The 18723-nt window shown below is 42.0% G+C and overlaps 1 protein-coding gene across 10 annotated transcripts in view; it reads right to left on the reverse strand.

The window, feature by feature from the left end:
* The window catches only part of LOC131514100 (protocadherin gamma-C4), a 177151-nt gene that overhangs the window by 115231 nt on the left and 43197 nt on the right, over window positions 1-18723 (reverse strand). Inside the window, exon 1 of one of the 10 annotated variants that reach the window (XM_058733789.1) lies at window positions 15159-17824. The exons of 7 other annotated variants lie outside the window; for them this stretch is intronic. In XM_058733789.1, the coding sequence (XP_058589772.1) occupies window positions 15159-17579 (2421 nt within the window). In that variant the 5' untranslated portion in view covers window positions 17580-17824. Of the gene's footprint in view, window positions 1-5205; window positions 8287-9063; window positions 13098-15158; window positions 17825-18723 lie in introns of those variants that run through there. 2 more of the 10 variants (XM_058733806.1, XM_058733757.1) reach the window with 2 other exon arrangements.

The raw sequence follows: 18723 nt of genomic DNA on the forward strand, positions 1-18723 counted from the left end.
ATAAGACTCAGTTAAAATTTTCTTTAAGATACAGACAGGTCATTTAATAAAGTTTTTGATTGGAAGGAACCTTAGAGATGATTTAGTCCAATACCTTCATTTTAATGATTTTAAAAATAAGAGGAAATTACCTTGTCCTTGATTATATATATAATAGTATACGTTGGAATACAAATATCATCACTTCCAGTGTTTTGAGAAGAAAAAAGAAAACCATTTGCCTTGGCTGATGCTTTATGCTCAAAAAGTGCCATTAGAGATGAGGTGAGAACCCAAGCAGTAACAGTCAGCTATAGACGAAATTTTGTACAGAAGGCAGGAATTTGCAGAGATTCTACTAGCTGTGGAGTGTTAAAGTGGATGTTGAGTGCTTCTCTTCACTATGCAATTCAAATAATCTTCCTACTCTAGATGATTATTCTAGAATAATTGAAAAAAGATGGGCCTCCAGATAGCCTTTGAGCATACAAACAGAACTGTCCTGAGAAGATCATTAGAGGTACCAATTTTTCCACTGATGTTAAGTAAAACTGAATTGTTGATGGCTCAGTTCTTCTCAGCTTATAGAAATAAAGTTCCTTCCACAGAGTTGCAAGAGAAAAGAGAGTTACCTGTTCTGAAATGAAGACCTGGCAAGAAATAACCCTACTTCATGGGGCGCCTGGATGGCTCAGTTGGAAGAGCGTGCAATTCTTGATTTTGAGATTGTGAGTTCAGGCCCCATGTTAGGTTTAGAGATTACTTATATAAATAAACTTTTTAAAAAAGAAATAACCTTGCTTTGTAAATTATTTTAAGCCATAGGGGAGTAGATAGCAGCACCAGGAAGAGAAATAAAAAGTAGCACTGAAAATGCTTAACTTAGTTGCTGGAGATTTCCTAACTATGTAATCTATTTCTGCTTTCTGATGGCACTGGTCCAAAATATAGGCAATGCTTTGAATGAAATGCTGTTTTAATCTATCAAAATAATTTACAGCCATGTTTGTTTTCACCAAGTAGAGAGAATAACTTTTTGTTCAAAGGAGCCAGTATGAGTATTACAGATTAGTTCCATAAATACGAGTTAAATACTATTTGTTTAGTAGTAATTTTGAACTTCTTGTTGACGTAAGCAAAGTCATTAAAGATCATGAGTACTTGCAGACATTTTTAAACAAAACTTTTATGTCTGAATATTACGGCTGCCAATGTTGTGATCTTTTTTGAACCTAACACTTCAAAAATCATAGTGTCGGGGCGCCTGGGTGGCGCAGTCGGTTAAGCGTCCGACTTCAGCCAGGTCATGATCTCGCGGTCCGTGAGTTCGAGCCCCGCGTCGGGCTCCGGGCTGATGGCTCGGAGCCTGGAGCCTGTTTCCGATTCTGTGTCTCCCTCTCTCTCTGCCCCTCCCCCGTTCATGCTCTGTCTCTCTCTGTCCCAAAAATAAATAAAAAACATTGAAAAAAAAAATCATAGTGTCATCTCACATTTCTTTCTTATTCTATTATTTTTAAAAAGTCTCAGTTAACTTATTACTTCTGGATACCTTATTTGGAACTAAATAAGATCTAGATGAATAAGATTATGAACATACTCTGAACATAAAGCATACGTTAGGGAATAACTGGTTTTATATCTCTAGTAACCAATTTTTCTAAGTTACTCTACAACATAAATTTAAATATTAAAGATCTCTACTAGACCAATGAGTTATGTTAAATATAACATAGGCTTACCATATAAAACTGAAATAAGTTTATAGTTTTAAAGGAAGTATGTTATTATTGATTGAGTTATTAGGAAGAATGGACCTTCATCTGTTTACTTGCATAAGAAATTCTATGGAAAAAATTGTATGGAAAGTCTCATTGAGTTTCTAGGCATCGAGTTATTCATCGTCTCTCCTTTCTTTATGGAACTTTTTTTCTATTGAGAAAACATTGTTTGGAGTTCTGTTTAGATTTACATTCCCAGGCAAACATGTAGGTATTTTCCATTTCTCTCTGAGATTTTTACTTCTTCCCATTGACAACTGTCACCTCAACAGAAGTTTCATCAGATGGGTGGTTTTCAAAGATGATAAACTAGCCCAATAATTTGGTAGGTTTTCTTCCTGATGCTTCAAAATTCAGTACTTAAAATTTCAGACTGCCTATCTTATTAATATGATCTGTATTGTATGTAGGTCTGAGAACCTCAGTTAGTCAGAATTTAGCAAATTCCATGACTGCTAGGATTTAACACTTGGTCAGTCCACATGAATGAGTATTATTGAGAGTAGAATCTGATAGTTTTTCTCAATAAAATATTTTATTTATTTAAATGAAATGGTCATAGGTAATTCAGGTAAGAGAATGGAATAATGAAATAAACCATCCTACTATCCCATTAGTGAGTGAACAGATAAGACGAATAAAATAAACCAGCCTACTATCCATAAAACCCAGTTAAGTGAACTTTGCTTACAACAATGCAGGTTTAAGATGTAATTTATTTATTTTTATTTTTTCAAGATGTAGCTTAAATCATCCAGAATTGGTGCTATAAAAAACATTTACACTCTCAGATCATATCAAACAAATCTTAATACTTGTATGAGATAATCTGACTCCCATGACCAATACCCAAGATTCAAGTTGTTTAAAATTATTTACTATTAAATTCCTAATAAAACCATCAAATAATTATATCACAAATGTCCAAGAAAATCATATTTGAAAATGTGTATGTCTGGAATCTCTTAGTCATATACATTTGGAATCTTGAAATAAATAATTCTAAAATAATCTCTGAGATGTAAATACCACAATACTGATTTGGGGAAACATAGAATACATTTAGCATCTAATTTAAAGGCATCAACTCCACATTATATTAAAATTTTTTTTACATTTATTTATTTTTGAGAAACAGAGAGAGATAGAGCACAAGTGGGGGAGGGGCAGAGATAGAAGGAGACACAGAATCCGAAGCAGGCTCCAGGCTCCGAGCTGTCAGCACAGAGCCCAATGCGATTCAGGGCTTGAACTCACAAACTGCGAGATCATGACCTAAGCCGAAGTCAGATGCTTAACCGACTGAGCCACCCAGGTGCCCCAATATTATCTTAGAGATGATTGGGGCACCTGGGTGTTTCACTTGGTTAAGCATCCAACTTCAGCTTAGGTCATGATCTCACAGTTGGTGGGCTTAAGGACCACATCGGGTTCTGCGCTGATAACTCAGAGCCTGGAGCCTGCTTCAGATTCTGTGTTTCCCTTGCTCTCTCCCCCTCACCCCTTGTGCACACACACTCTCTCTCTCTGAAAAAGAAATAAACATTAAAAAAAAAGACTGACAATTTCCGGTTACAAAGGAAGGTTCTCATTTATTTTCAACATATCTTTTCAATTATTTATGTTAAATGTGAATCCCCAAGTTAGAAGCATAAGTGGCCAATCTATTGCATTATCAGATCATAGAATCCTCCAGCTCAGGATTGGAAAAGACCTTGACTATTATGTATGTCAACAACTCGTCCAATTATATTATCCCCTGTATTCTATTAATTCCAGGGCCAACAGCTTACTTTTGAAAGGAGCTAATAATAGAACCTCTTACCTCCTAGGCAATCCATTTTCCATTAGAACAACTTCAACAACTCAAAACCTTGCTTTTTTCTACTCATCAAACCACAGTTTCATTCACACCTTTGGGCCATGATGAATGAGACTAATTCTTCTAATGACAACTCTCCTTTCCTTAAATATTTGGATAGAGTTTCTATATGACAGAAACCTTATTTTATGTGGGTTAAATATGCTAAATTATTTAAATTCTTATTTGAACACTATCAATCCTTCATTCTCCCATTCAATATTCAGTTCTCTAATTTTTAGAGATACATCCTTGTAAGTGGACACTAATAAGCATAGTTAGAAATTCATTTCGGGGGTGCATGGGTGGCTCATTTGATTAAGCATCTGGCTTCTTCTGGGATCATGATCTTCTGTTTCGTGAGTTCCAGCCCTGCATCAGGCTCTCTGCTGTCAGCACAGAGCCTGCTTCAGATCTTCTGTCTCCCTCTCTCTCTGCCCCTCCACTGCTTGTGCACAATAGTGCACTCTCTCTCCTCTCTCTCTCAAAAATAAACATTAAAAATTATTTTAAAAATTCATTTGCACTCTTAAGTACTATCAAGCACACAGATTGCAGAAGACATTATAGTAGGCATACAGCATCAGATGCTTACATTTGTTAACATGTTAACAATCACAATTATAATACTGGTGATGTCAACAAATACTTGTTCACTATACTACTTTATAGTTGAAAAAAACTTTAATTATTTTGTTATATTTTCTCAGAATTTGTGTGAAGTAAAGAAGACAAGTCTTTTTAATTTAAATTTTACTTTAAAAACTATAGATATTGTGACTGGCCCGAGATGAATAACAAATAGTTCCAGGAATGTTATTCAGGCTAACACCAAAGATCGGGTCTTCTCTGCTACAGAGATCAATTACTTTTATCTTTCATAAAAATAATTTTTGATTCCTAAGTAGTAAAGGGGGAAAATATCTCTCACAAATCTCCATTATTTTAGAAAGCACGTGCTATTAATTAAAATCGGGGGAAACTGAGACCGTGATCTTAACAGAGGCTGCAATTCAGTTTTTTTTTTTTTTACATTAGAAAAAGAATCTCATGGGGCACCTGACTGGCTCAATTGATTGAGGGTCTCTGGATTTCACTCTGAATTTCAGCTCAGGTCATGATCCCAGGGTGGTGGGATGGATCCCCACTTCAGGCTCTGCCAACATGGGATATTCTCTCTCTCTCTCTCTCTCTCTCTCTCTCTCTCTCTGCCCCTCCCCTGCTCAAACACTTTCTCTCTCAAAATAAATTAAAAACATTTTGAAAAGAAAAAGAATCTCACAAATGTCACAAGGCAGGAACACACACACACACACACACACACACACACACACACACACTCTAACAAAAGAAATGAACGAAACCCAAGGCAGAAAGAGCTTGCCAGCAGAAAGGTAAAGAAAATCTGCATCATACATTAAGATTTTTTTCATGAAATTAGACGAAACTAAGATTTAATAGAGTTCAACTGATATTTTAAAAATTCTCAAAATTGACGCACTGCAAAGACTAAGAAAACTAAGCACTGATCAAAGAAAATTTTAAACGTTCTTGTTCAAATAAAACCAATAAAAGGAATAACCTCACCTGAACAAGGGAGTCTTCCTCTTTACAAAAACCTGAATCTTCCTGAATCAAAAGAGGCTCGCTTTTCCCACAGCTTTCTCCGCTGAGGAGCGTGTCGGCATAGTTGGGCTGGGGGAAGATCACGTGACTCTCCCTGGAGTCCGCCCTGACCGAGACCTCCCCGGAGTAGGTCTGCAGAAAAGCGCGCACTCCGTCCACGCCCACAAAGCTCGAGGCGGGCACGCCCGCCAATCCAACCCCCGCAGCCTGGAGTAGACGGGACGAATGCCAGCGCCTCAGCCTGAGTCCCAGCAGCACGATCACAAAGGCAAGGAAGACGCAGGAGACTGTGGCCACCGCCACCACCAGGTACAGCGTGAGATCCGAATCATCAGGGTCGGCCGAGGGCCTGATGCTGCCCAGGTCAGTCAGGACGTCTGGAATGCTGTCGGCCACCGCCACCGTGAGCGTGACGGTGGCCGAGAGAGGGGGTTGGCCGTGGTCTTGCACTGCCACCACTAGGCTCTGCTTGAGCGCATCTCTGTCCTGCAGGGCCCGCGCTGTGCGCACCTCGCCCGTGTGCAGCCCCACCGCGAAAAGCCCTGGCTCGCTGGCCTTGAGCAGGCGGTAGGACAACCAGGCGTTCTGGCCAGAGTCTCTATCCACCGCCACCACCTTGGTTACCAGGTAGCCGGGCTCTGCCGATCGGGGTGCCAGCTCCACGCCTGTGGAACCGTCGGTGGGGAGGGCGGGGTACAGGATCTCTGGTGTGTTGTCATTCTGGTCAAGAATGAATATACTCAAGGACACATTGCTGCTAAGCGGTGGGTCTCCGCTGTCCTGCGCAGTCACTCTCAGTTGCAGGTCACGGAATTGCTCATAGTCGAAGGAATGCAAGGCATACAGGACACCGGTGTCAGAGTTGATGGACACATAGGAGGATAGGGGTGCCCCCCGGAGCGTGTCTTCAGACAGGGAGTAAGTGACTTGGGCATTCTCATGGCTGTCCGGGTCATGTGCAGTCACAGAGAAGATGGAGGCACCTCTGGGGTTGTTTTCAGGGATGTAGACAGAATAGGAGGAGTGGGGGAAGGCAGGTGGGTTGTCGTTGATATCTGCCACATTTAGGTAAATAAGTGTTTCTGTAGACAGAGGTGGAATTCCTTTGTCTGTGACTGTTACAGTGATGTTGTACAAGGATACCTGTTCTCGATCTAGTACTGTATTGGTCACTAATCGATAATAATTGTCTACTGATTTTTCCAGTTCAAATGGCATACTTCTTGAGATGGAGCATGTTACCAGGCCATTCAGTCCAGAGTCTCTATCATATACTTGAAAAAGAGCGATTACTGTTCCTGGAGGCATACTTTCAGCAACTGATCTGCTTCCAGATGTAACTACCACTTCTGGTACATTATCATTTACATCTAAGATAGTTATTAAGACTTTTGCTCTGTCAAGTAGACCTGGCCTATCTCTGGCTTCAACATCCAGTTCATAAAAGCTTGAATCCTCATAGTCTAAATTTGCAGAGATCGAGATTTCTCCAGTGAAAACATTCAAGCAGAAAATCTTGGAGATCTTTTCTGTTACCCTCAGGAAGGAATACATTACTTCCGCGTGGACTCCTTCATCCTGGTCAGTAGCATTTACCGACAACACTGGTGTGCCTACTGGCAGGTTTTCAGGAACACTTACACGATAGACAGGCTGAGTAAATACTGGAGCGTTGTCATTCACATCTAGGACAGTTACCAGAATTCGAGCAGTGCCTGAGCGGACAGGTTCACCGCCATCCACAGCAGTAAGGATGAGGTGGTGAACGGCATCTCCCTCCCGATCCAGGGCACGCTCAAGCACCAGCTCCGGGTATTTGGGCCTATCAGCTTCACTCTGCACGTCCACTGAGAAGTGACTATTCTTGCTGAGTTTGAAGCCTTGAAGAGAGTTCATTCCCACATCCAGGTCATAGACTTCCATTAGTGGAAAACGAGAGGATGGGGGTGCATTTTCCAGAATTTTCACTTCTAATTCTTCCCTAAAGAATCGGGGTGTGTTGTCATTAATGTCCAGTATTTCCACTTCTATGGGATAAAGATTCAGTTTATCCTCAATGAGGATGTTAAAACTCACCAGACACTGCGTGGTCTGGGCACAGAGCTCCTCCCGGTCTATTCTGTCTGCGGTGACCAAGTTGCCGCTTCGCAGGTTCAGAGAAAAGAGCTGCATCCTATCTCTGGAGACGATGCGGACTCCACGCTCCCCCAGCTCCTGGAGCTCTAGCCCCAGATCGTCAGCGATGTTTCCTACGAAGGAACCTTTGTCCAGCTCTTCAGGAATGGAATAACGGATCTGCCTGGCCCCGCGCCCCCCCAGAATCCCCAGCAGAATAACGAGTACCACTAATCCGCTCTGGTGCCGGCGCTTTTGCAGAGCTGCCATGACCGGCTCCTTATGGACTTCCTGGGGATTGTGAGTAGAGGGAGCAGGTTCACAATCACTTTTTTGTGCTTCTCTGAATTAGAAGCCAAGGTCCATAAACAAGTAGAGGTCAGATGCGAAGCATTTTAGATTAGAATTTCTGCGCAGCTGGAGAGCTATGGTGTCTGATCTGCTTTGTGCTGGAGGATATTACTTCAGTTGTCATTACTTTCCTTGCCGGGATTAGTGAACAGCGACGCTTAGAGTCCTAACTTAATACTGCACCGTTTTTGTGAAACCATCATGCAAAGAATCTTATTTCTGCTAAATCTGCTTAGATGTCACTCATATTTCCCTCCCCAAGAAGAATAAAAGCGCATATTTTGAATAGTTTTATATATTCCCGGGAATTTACTACTCATTTTTTGGGGGGCCATGAGCTCTTACGGCCTTGGAGAAAAGAAATAAGATTATGCTTTTCTGTAAATTTGAATTCTATTCCACCATCATTTATATTTGTTCCATTTTCATTTTTTTAATGTTTCACATTTTTATTTAAATTCGAGTTAGTTAAGATATAGTGTAATACTAGTTTCAGGATAGATTTTAGTGATTCACCACTTACATGTAACACCCAGGGCTCATCACAAGTGCCGTCCTTAATATCTAGCACCCATTTAGCCCATCCCCCCCCACTTCCCCTCCAGCAACCCTCAGTTTCTTCTCTATAGTTAAGAGTCTCTTTTATTTGTCCCATTTTCAATAAGGGCACCAACAACTACACATTTGGAACCAATTCACCTACTGCCAGTTACAAGTATTGCCACGTTTAGATGTCATCTATTTTATTAACACATAGATTAATAAATGCTCTAGCATAAGCAATATTTCTGTATACTTTTAAAATCATGAAAAGGGGGGCAGTTGGCTAGCTCAATCAGAGTAGCCTGTGACTCTTGATATCCATGTCATGAATTTGAGCCCCATGTTGGGTGTAGGGATTACTTAAATGAATTAAAAAAACTGTAAAAATAAAATAAAAACATAAAAAGGAAGTGAAAATATATTGTCTACAATGAGAAAACTTGTATTAATATATTATATACAAAACATAGTTTAGGACTGACTGCATTGAAACTAAGTAAACCACTTAAGTGCCTACATTTGTGTTTAATTATATAAGGTTTCCCAATGACAGGGTGATGCTAATATATCAAAAATGTTTCATGATATGTAGTTTTAGATTTAACAAAAATTTCAAGACATCACAAGGCCACTTTATATGAAAGACTGCAACACAGATAAATGAACAAAAAAATTCTAACACCCCTCACACACAAACGATGCCCAGAAAAATCAATAAAACACAATAAAATCAGGGTATAGTTAGCCTGTATACTTTTTATCTATAACCTAATTATACTTATAGAAATAAAAGATTTTGACGTAACTCACCTGTTGCAAATTGACTGAATTAGAAGTCATTTTGCGATTATCATTATTGGCACTTTCAAACCAAGAGGCTTCATTACATAGAAGATCTTGTGATGGACCATTTTCAGGCTTTATACTGAGAAATTTAAACTCAGTCTCTGAGGAATGTGAGGCAGCACATAGATTGTAAGAATAAGGCAAAGTCCCTTCGCTAAAGTTGGGAATAACCCCAGATCCAGTCTTGGAGCAGACATCAGTCTTAAAGCAGCTCCAGGAGGAAGGGCGGGAGGAGCGTTGCAGGCTCAGCGCAACCGCTAGAATCACTGCTAGGATAAACAGCACTGAGATCAAGGCCAAGGCCACCACCAGGTAAAACTGCAGCTCAGCCCGGGGGTCAGAGGGCTCCGGGCGGTCGCTGACGTCCGGCAGCGCCTCTTGTAGGCTGTCTGCGAAAACCAGGTGCAGCGTGACAGTTGCGGAAAGGGGCGGCTGTCCTCCATCCCGCACCGCAACCAGCAGGCGCTGGCGGGCCGCGTCCCTGTCGCCCAAAGCACGCGCAGTGCGCACCTCGCCCGTGCGCAGCCCCAGGCTGAAGAGTCCGGGCTCGCTGGCCTGCAGCACGTGGTACGACAGCCACGCATTGTGTCCCGAGTCGGCGTCCACCGCCACCACCTTGGTGACCAGGTAGCCGGGCTGCGCGGCGCGCGGCACCGTGTCGAAGAGCGCCGAGCCGTCGGGCCCCAGCGCCGGGTACAGCACCCTAGGCGCGTTGTCGTTGCGGTCGCCCACCAACACGCGCAGGCTCACGTTGGCGCTGAGCGCGGGCGAGCCCTGGTCGCGGGCCTGCACCGTCAGCTCGAAGGCGCGCAGCTGCTCGTGGTCGAAGGCGCGCTGCGCGAACACCACGCCGCTCTGCGCGCTCACGGACACGTAGGACGCCAGCGCCCGCGGCTCCAGGTCGCTGGCCACGATGGAGTAGGAGACGCGGCCGTTGGGTCCCAGGTCGGGGTCGGAAGCGCTGACTTGGAAAATAGAAGCTCCGGGCGGGTTGTTTTCTGCCACGTGGACCACGTAAGAGCCCTGGTGGAAAACAGGAGCATTGTCATTGACATCAGCAATGTTCAAGATGACACTTCTGTTGGAGGAGAGGGCTGGCCTTCCCCTGTCGGTGACTGTGATGGTAATGTTGTATTCCGGAGTCTGCTCTCGATCTAGGACTCCATCTGTGACCAACTTGTATGTGTTTTTTGTATCTTGAACTATTTTAAATGGGAACTTTCCTTTTAGTTGGCAGAAAACTTCCCCATTAAATCCAGAATCGAGGTCATAGGTTTTGATCAGGGCAACAACAGTCCCCAACTCAGCATCTTCTAGAATATGTTTAGATTCAGAATCCAGGGTTATCTCTGGTGTATTGTCGTTTTCATCCAAAATATCTATTTGTACTTTACAGTGTGCTGTGTGATGTCCACCATCCTTTGCTTCCACCCCAATTGTGTAGCTTGCTCTCTCTTCAAAGTCCAGTCCTCCGCCAGTGGTGAGTTCCCCTGTTGTACTGTCCAGTTTGAACAGCTGTCTCACTGCCCTACCAATGTTGATGAAAGTGTAGGTGATCACAGCATTGACCCCTTCATCCAAGTCAGTGGCCATCACTCTTAGTACAGTGGAGCCCACAGGCAGGTTCTCTGGAACACTGACCCTGTAAATGTCCTGGGTGAACACTGGTGCATTATCATTTGCATCTGCCACAACCACCATGATCTGGGTAGTGCAGCTTCTGGCTGGGTCACCCCCATCCACAGCCGTGAGGACCAGGTGGTGGTGTGACTGCTCTTCCCTGTCCAGGGGAGTCTTCACTACCAGTTCTGGGTACCTACTGCCATCTGGGTTCTCCTTCTGGATCAAAGAGAAGTGTGGGTTGGGACTGAGATAGTACTGCTGCAGGGAATTGACACCTACATCTGAATCTTGCGCGGGTTCCAGGGCAAAGGAGGCTCCAGTTACGGCCAGTTCACTGATTTCCAATTCAGTGATATTTTGGCTAAAGGTTGGTGGATTGTCATTGACATCCTGAATTACTACACTTACATGAAAGAAGTTCAAAGGCTTTTCGGCCACCAATTCGAATTCTAGAACACATGTCGACTTCTCGCCACAAATCTGCTCTCGGTCTATACGGTCACTAACAAGTAAGTCCCCATTCTCGGTACTCACTGTAAACAGTTTCTTCTGTGCACTAACACGCAGGTTTCGAGCAGGCAAATCTCCAACGCCAACCCCCAGATCCTTGGCGAGGTTTCCCACAAGCGAGCCTCTGGCCAGCTCCTCCGGAATAGTATAGAGGATTTGCTCCGAGATCACCGGGCAGAACAAAGACAGCAAAGAGAGAAACAGCATTTGTCTCCGCCCAGCCGGGCCCTTCAATCCCAAGTGATCGTTCATCCCGCTTTCAGCGCCTTTGCCTTTCTGACTCTGAAGAGCTATGGTCGCTAAATCATCCCAAGAATTCTCCGAGCAGGAGCAACTCCTTGATTTGTCTTGGCAGGCGGGTTCTAACAAATATCTTAGCGTCACAGAGCCAGAGGCAGAGTGTCCAATTCTCGCGGTTCCGCGGTGGGCTGGCGATTCCTCTGCGCCAGGAGAAGCTGATACTTCGCTCAGTACTAGCCAACAGCGGCACCCCGCGTCTGGGCTGCAGAACTGCAGTAGTGGTTACTACATCAGCTCCAAGTAAGGAGTGGGTTAGAAGAAAATTCTACTGTGTCCTGATACAGATGCTCATTTTTCTCATTTTACAAGGATTTTAACATTTTAAATATTCACTATATCTTTGGTCTGGCTGTGATTTTATTTGAACCTGAGCTTTATCCATCTAAATCAAGTCATTTTTACTCCTCAAAGAGCAGAGGTAACTTGCTGAAGACATTGGCATTGTAGTGCTTTTCATTTCCATTTTCATAAAATGGCTATAATAACATCTTCCTTGTGTTACTTAGTAAAATTGAAGACCAAAGCAAATAATATGTAGGAAATGACACAAATGAAAGTAGTGGTGGTGCAGCAGAAAGTGTAATATGAAAATTCTTGAAATATCAGCTTGATATGTATTGTTACTACTCCACTCTATTTTCTTTTTTTCTAACTTAAAAATGTTACAAATATCAGAGCTTTTAGTTTTATCTTGTGTTTCACTTCCTTCTATATTATCATTGTCACCTTACCCCCCAAATAATTGATATGTAAGCAAAGAGACTGATTATTCTTATAAAACAGGAGTATGGTAAGAAGCAAGAAGAAATTCCTTGTTAGTTTCCAAGTGTCTACTTTCAAATGACTAGGATTCAAAAACTATTCCTCTGATTTTATTTTTCCACACTACTTTACCATTGTCTCTAATGGTACTGTTTCTTCTCAAGTAACTTAGCAATGGTGAGTTATTCGAATTTGGGGAGTGAAGTATGAGTCCTTATAATCACATATTCTAAAGAAAGTAATCTATGTCGTCCACTTTTTTTGGTCCCAAGGTTACTATCAGATCATCCCAACCCTTTGTTACTGACATTCTTGCCTTTAAATAAGCATGTCAATTTTATGTTTCTGATAGGTCTTACAGGTTTAATTCCATTTCCAAACTAGAAATCTTCATGAAGAAACTTTTTTAACCTACACAATACATTGTCACTCTAAAACTTAGCGGATGTGTAGCAATGCTGAACTCATAGTGGAATAGCATTAGACATCTTAAACTGTTCATTGTATTCAGGATTCTAGACAAACTCATGGACATCTCTACTTCATACAAACATAAAAAACAGATTCGAGACTTTGCTCCAAAACATGACTGAACAATATGGTGTGAACACTTAAATTAGTATAGGACAGTTATCTTTTCAGAGCACATGTGAAACTAAAGATTCAAATATTTCAAAGAATATGGAGTATACACAGTATATACACTCAGAGTGTTGGATCAAGCATTTCATTATATAAAGTCTATTGAAGTTTATAGAGGTTTACTCAGGACACATATCCAAAGTCTATAACATCTTCATTAAAATATAATGAAAAGAAAAAATAATATTTATTATAAAATATAATGAAAAAATGAGTTTTCTTGTAAGAGTGAATGGTATCAGTCTCCATCCTCCATCATATGGATTCTTGTTACTCTTTGGATGTATTCGCTGTTCAGTGAATCTGCACATTTTACACTGTTATCAGAATTGTCCAGATAAAAATTAATTAGATGCCCTTCAAATAAATATTTAAAAAATAAAAATTAAGTAGTCATAGGTTCCCACATGTAACAATAAACCATTTGTTTGGTCAGGTAATGTAGCCTACTATCCCATTTGTAATATTTTATTGCCATTTCCCCTATTTATTCATACTTTGCAGCTGATAAAGTACAGTATTTGAAAAATTTAAAGAGAAGCATCTGAAAATCATCTTCATTAAATCAGATATCAAAAATGAAAAGGGTAGTTCTTTTTAAAAAAATTTTTGTTTAATGTTTATTCATTTTTGAGAGAGACCGAGACAGAGTGGATGGGACAGAGACAGTGAGAGGGAAACACAGAATCTGAAGCAGGTTTCAGGCTCTGAGCTGTCAGCACAGAGCCAGATGTGCGGCTTGAACTCATGAACTGGGAGATCATGACCTGAGCTGAAGTGGGAAGCTTAATCAACTGAGCCACCCAGGTGCCCCAATAGGGTAGTTCTTCTTAAGCAACACACACTCATGAATTTTAATACCCAATGAAATACCCACATTTCATTAAGAAGGATTATTAATTTAAGATGAGCATGTGAATTTCAAAATTTTAAACAATTTTTATGTTGAATTGATTTTCCAAGTACAAATCTTAGAGTCTGGGGTGCCTGGGTGGCTCAGTCGGTTAAGTGTCTGACTCTTGATTTTGGCTCAGGTCATGATCTCACAGTCATGAGATCAAGCCCAGCATGTCTGGCTCCATGCTGGGCATGAAGCCTGCTTAATATTCTCTCCTCCTCTCCCTCTACCCTTCCCCTGCTCATGCTCTCTCTCTCGCTCGCTCAAAAAATAATAAATAATTTTAAAAACCACAAATCTTAGAGTCTAGTAATAAAGCAGAATTGTACTGACACTTGAATAAATGCAAACATTCAAGTAGATATTGATTCTAAAAAGTGAAGAGGTTAGCTGTAACCAGATGATTCCAGGTGGAATGGCATATTAATGGTGTATTTAATGAATGTAGCAAAATATAATTCTTTGGAGATTTTAAACTGCATCAGAAAATAAAGTTCTAAGGCTCTTTCTCACTGATTTTTTCTCTCAACAAATACACATGTCCAGTAATTACATAGATTAACCCAAAGTTTCCAGACTTGAGAATGCCACAGACTATAAATTTAATGTTTTTTATTTTTTTCATGTAGTTTACTATATTCCTCCACTGATTTATGAAAATACTGTAAATTATTTCCTTATACAAACAGTATACTAAAACTTCAATGCTGTACACTATTCTTCCAAAACATATTCACCATTGGTGTTTACACTAATGTTCAAAAGAGAACATTACATGTAACAATTTGGACTAATCGAACAACTCTTCTATTAACATAATAACAATTCTGGGGCAGCTGGGGGGCTTAGTTGGTTCAGTATTTGACTCTTGACTTTGTCTCTGGTCATGGTCTCATAGTTTGTGAGTTAGAGCCCTGCATCAGGCTCTGCACTGAAAGCATGGAGCCTGCTTGGGATTCTCTCTATCCCTCTCCTCTGCACCTCCCTCCTCTCAAAATAAATAAACATTAAAAAAACATAACAGTTGTATAAGAAAGTCTTTGGGTAAAGCGATCATGTTTCATTTATTTTAAGACTATGGATATCAGCTAGATTGTCTAGAAATTTCATGTATTGAAAAAAAAGACATTAAACCCAAAATATAATTTGAAAACAAATGAAGAGAGCATCATCAAATTAAATCAAGTCAATCTCTAAATAAAACATACAATGATTGATTATTTATATAATTAACCAACTTTGAATATGGCAGACAAATGATTGAGGAAACAAATGAAAAAAATGCTACAAGCAATGATACTGGAAAAAAAAAAAAAAACCTCACCTGTACAACTCCTAGCTCTTCGTTTACATTTATCTTCTCAGATATTAGAGGAGGCTCGCTTTTCCCACAGCTCTCCTGACTGATGAGTGTGTCTGCATAGTTGGGCTGGGGGAAGATCATGTGACTATTCCGGGAGTCTGCTGTGAGGGAGACCTCATGGGAATAAGTCTGCAGGAAAGCTCGCACCCCGTCCACACCCACAAAATGCGAGGTGGGCATGCCAGCCAACCTGCTTCCTGATGCCTGGAGCTGACTTGAAGAGTGCCAGCGTCTCAGCCTGAGTGCCAGTAGCACAATGACAAAGGCGAGGAAGACACAGGAGACTATAGCCACTGCCACCACAAGGTACAGTGTGAGACTGGAGTCGTCAGCATAGGATGAGGGCTTGAGGCTGTCCAGGTCAGCCAGGACATCTGGGATACTGTCAGCTACAGCCACAGTGAGTGTGACAGTAACTGAAAGAGGGGGCTGGCCATGATCCTGGACCACCACCACTAAGCTCTGCTTGAGCGCGTCTCTGTCCAGCAGGGCCCGTGCAGTGCGCACCTCACCCGTGTGTAGCCCCACTGTGAAAAGTCCTGGCTCGCTGACCTTGAGCAGGTGGTAGGACAGCCAGGCATTCTGGCCAGAGTCTCTGTCCACCGCCACCACCTTGGTCACTAGGTATCCGGGCTCTGCGGATCGGGGAGCCAGCTCCACACCAGTGGAGCCATCAGTGGGAATGCTGGGGTACAGGATTTCAGGGGCATTGTCATTCTGATCCAGCACAAACAGGCTCAGTGACATGTTGCTACTAAGTGGAGGGTCTCCACTGTCACTGGCCATTACCCACAGCTGCAGATCTTTAACTTGTTCATAGTCAAAAGAGCCCAGAGCATACAGGATGCCTGTATTGGAGTTGATGAAGACATAGGTAGACAGAGACATTCCTTGAAACATATCCTCAGCCAGAGAGTAAGTGATCTTGGCGTTGTTGCCGCTGTCGGGGTCGTGTGCAGTCACAGATAAAATTGAGATGCCTCTGGGATTGTTTTCCAGGATGTAGGTGGAGTATGAGGTGTGAGGGAAGACAGGAGGGTTGTCATTGATGTCTGCCACATTCAGGGAGATGTGGCTTTCTGTAGACAGGGGTGGGTTTCCACTGTCAATGACAGTTATTGTGATGTTATAATCTGAGATCTCTTCTCTGTCCAGGGCTTTCGTTGTCAATAAGTGGTAATAATTATCAACTGACTTTTCCAATTTAAAGGGCAAGTTCCTGGGGATAGAACACACAATCTCACCATTCTCTCCAGAATCACCATCATGTACACTAAACAGTGCAATTACAGTTCCAGGAGGACAGTCTTCAGAGATGGAACTAGCAAGGGATGTGAGGATCACTTCTGGGACATTGTCATTCACATCCTGTACTGTCACCAATACCTTAGCACTGGCAAGAAGAGCACCTCCATCCTGAGCTACCACTTCCATGAGGTAGAATCTGGATTCTTCATAATCCAGTGATTGCAGAGTTGAGATTTCACCCAGACTGGAATCAAGTTGGAAAGTCTCTGAAATCTTATCTTCTTCATTGCGAAAAGAGTATGTTAATTCCCCGTTTACTCCCTCATCTGGATCCGTGGCGGTTAGTGTAAGCAGCCGAGAGCCTACAGGTATGTTCTCTGGAACAGTCACTCTGTACTCAGATTGAGTGAAGAGAGGTGCATTATCATTTGCGTCGAGGACCACCACGTGTATGTGCATACTACTAGAGAGTATGGGGTCTCCACCATCTAAAGCTGTGAGAAGAAGGTCGTGGACAGCTACTCTCTCGCGGTCCAAGGGCCGTTCCAGTACCAGCTCCGGATATTTTTGTCCATCAGTTCCGCTTTTCTGCTCCAGAGAGAAGTGCATATTGGGGCTGAGCTTATAACTCTGGAGAGAGTTCATACTCACATCCGCGTCTCGAGCGAAAGGAAGCGCTAACCGAGTTCCCGTAGCCGCATTTTCATTAATTTTTACTTTTACTTCCTCATCCCGGAAACGTGGAAAGTTATCATTAATATCTATTATTTCTATTTCTACTCCATAAATTTTCATGTTATTCTCAAGCAAGATGTTAAAACTTACCACACACCGTGCGCTCTGAGCACAGAGCTCCTCCCGGTCTATCCTGCCTGCGGTGACCAAACTGCCGCTTCGCGGGTTCAGAGAAAAGAGCCGCGTCCTACCTCTGGAGACGATGCGGACGCCACGCTCCGCCAGCTCCCGGGGCTCCAGACCCAGGTCCTTGGCGATGCTGCCCACGAAGGAGCCTTTGTCCAGCTCCTCCAGCACCGAGTAGCGGATCGGCCCGGCTCCAGCTCTCCATAACGTCTCCAGGAGCAGGAGGAGCAGGAGCGGCTCTATGCAGCCCCAACCCCTCAGTGTATCCGCCATTTCCTTCTCTCCGACCAGTTTCCTTAGTCCTAATTCCAGCCTGCTGTATCCTTATTTCTTTCAAGTCAAAGGAAACACATTACTTGACAGAAACGCGAGGCTTTTCCCCAAATTTCTCTGGTCTGTGTTTGTTTAGGGCGGAAGGAGCAGAGTCAGGTCGCCGTCAGCGGGCAGCTTTTCCACTTTGGTGAACAGCGACGCTCAGAGTCCTAACCAGTTACTACACCAATTCTGTTTTTATTTCATAAATGTTTAATTATATCTTATTTCTAATAATTTTGCTGTATTATTGCTTAATACACTTTGAATTATTATTTTGAAGAATTATTGCTTAACCTATTGACAAGTGACATTACTCATATTTAAGATTTAATTCTGAAATATCAAAGGACTTCCACAAACCTTGAGATCAATATAATTATTACATTTTTATTTCTTTAGAAGTTTTATTTAATGTGCCATTGAGTCTATGTCCTTTATTTACCTCTTACCTATACTGAGTCCATTAAATTAGGACATTAGAATTCTTAGTTTTGTAGGCTTTAAAATTTCATCTTTTTATTAGGATCTATTTATGAAAACATACCTACTATGGATAAGAATGCCCAGGAAACAAACCTAGCTCTCATCGCACCATTGCATAAAGGCCTACTGATTCAAGCAAATTGTATTAGATGTTGTAAACAGAAAATAAAGGGTCCATTTTGCTACTTGAGGTCTTTAAGAAAGTTCCCAGACTTTCACACTAAGAGTTTGGCAGCTCCACTATATCAGACTAAGAGTCTGAGTTGGGTTAACTACACATTATTTATATTTCCCTATTATCATGTCTAAATTGGAGTTAAGGCATTTTACACTGACAGACTCTTGGGGAAGTCAGTGTAGTGACTGAAGAAAAGGGCTTTCGTTCATCACCTAGGCAGAAAAACATGTCCAGATCCTTATTGAGCAGGCAAGTGCCCTTTCTATGCTGAGACGGATATTAAATGCTATCACCTTTACATGGTAGCAGGAAAAAAAGCCTCACGATTGAAAACAAAGGGACATTTCAGAGAGTCCACTGAGAAAAGCAATTTTTTCCCTAATGACACCTCCATAGGAAAAGAAACAACACGAAGAGATTTTATATCTATAATTAGAAAAT

Source organism: Neofelis nebulosa, chromosome 1, assembly GCF_028018385.1.
Source record: "Neofelis nebulosa isolate mNeoNeb1 chromosome 1, mNeoNeb1.pri, whole genome shotgun sequence".
In the NCBI taxonomy this organism is placed as follows: Eukaryota; Metazoa; Chordata; class Mammalia; order Carnivora; family Felidae; genus Neofelis; species Neofelis nebulosa.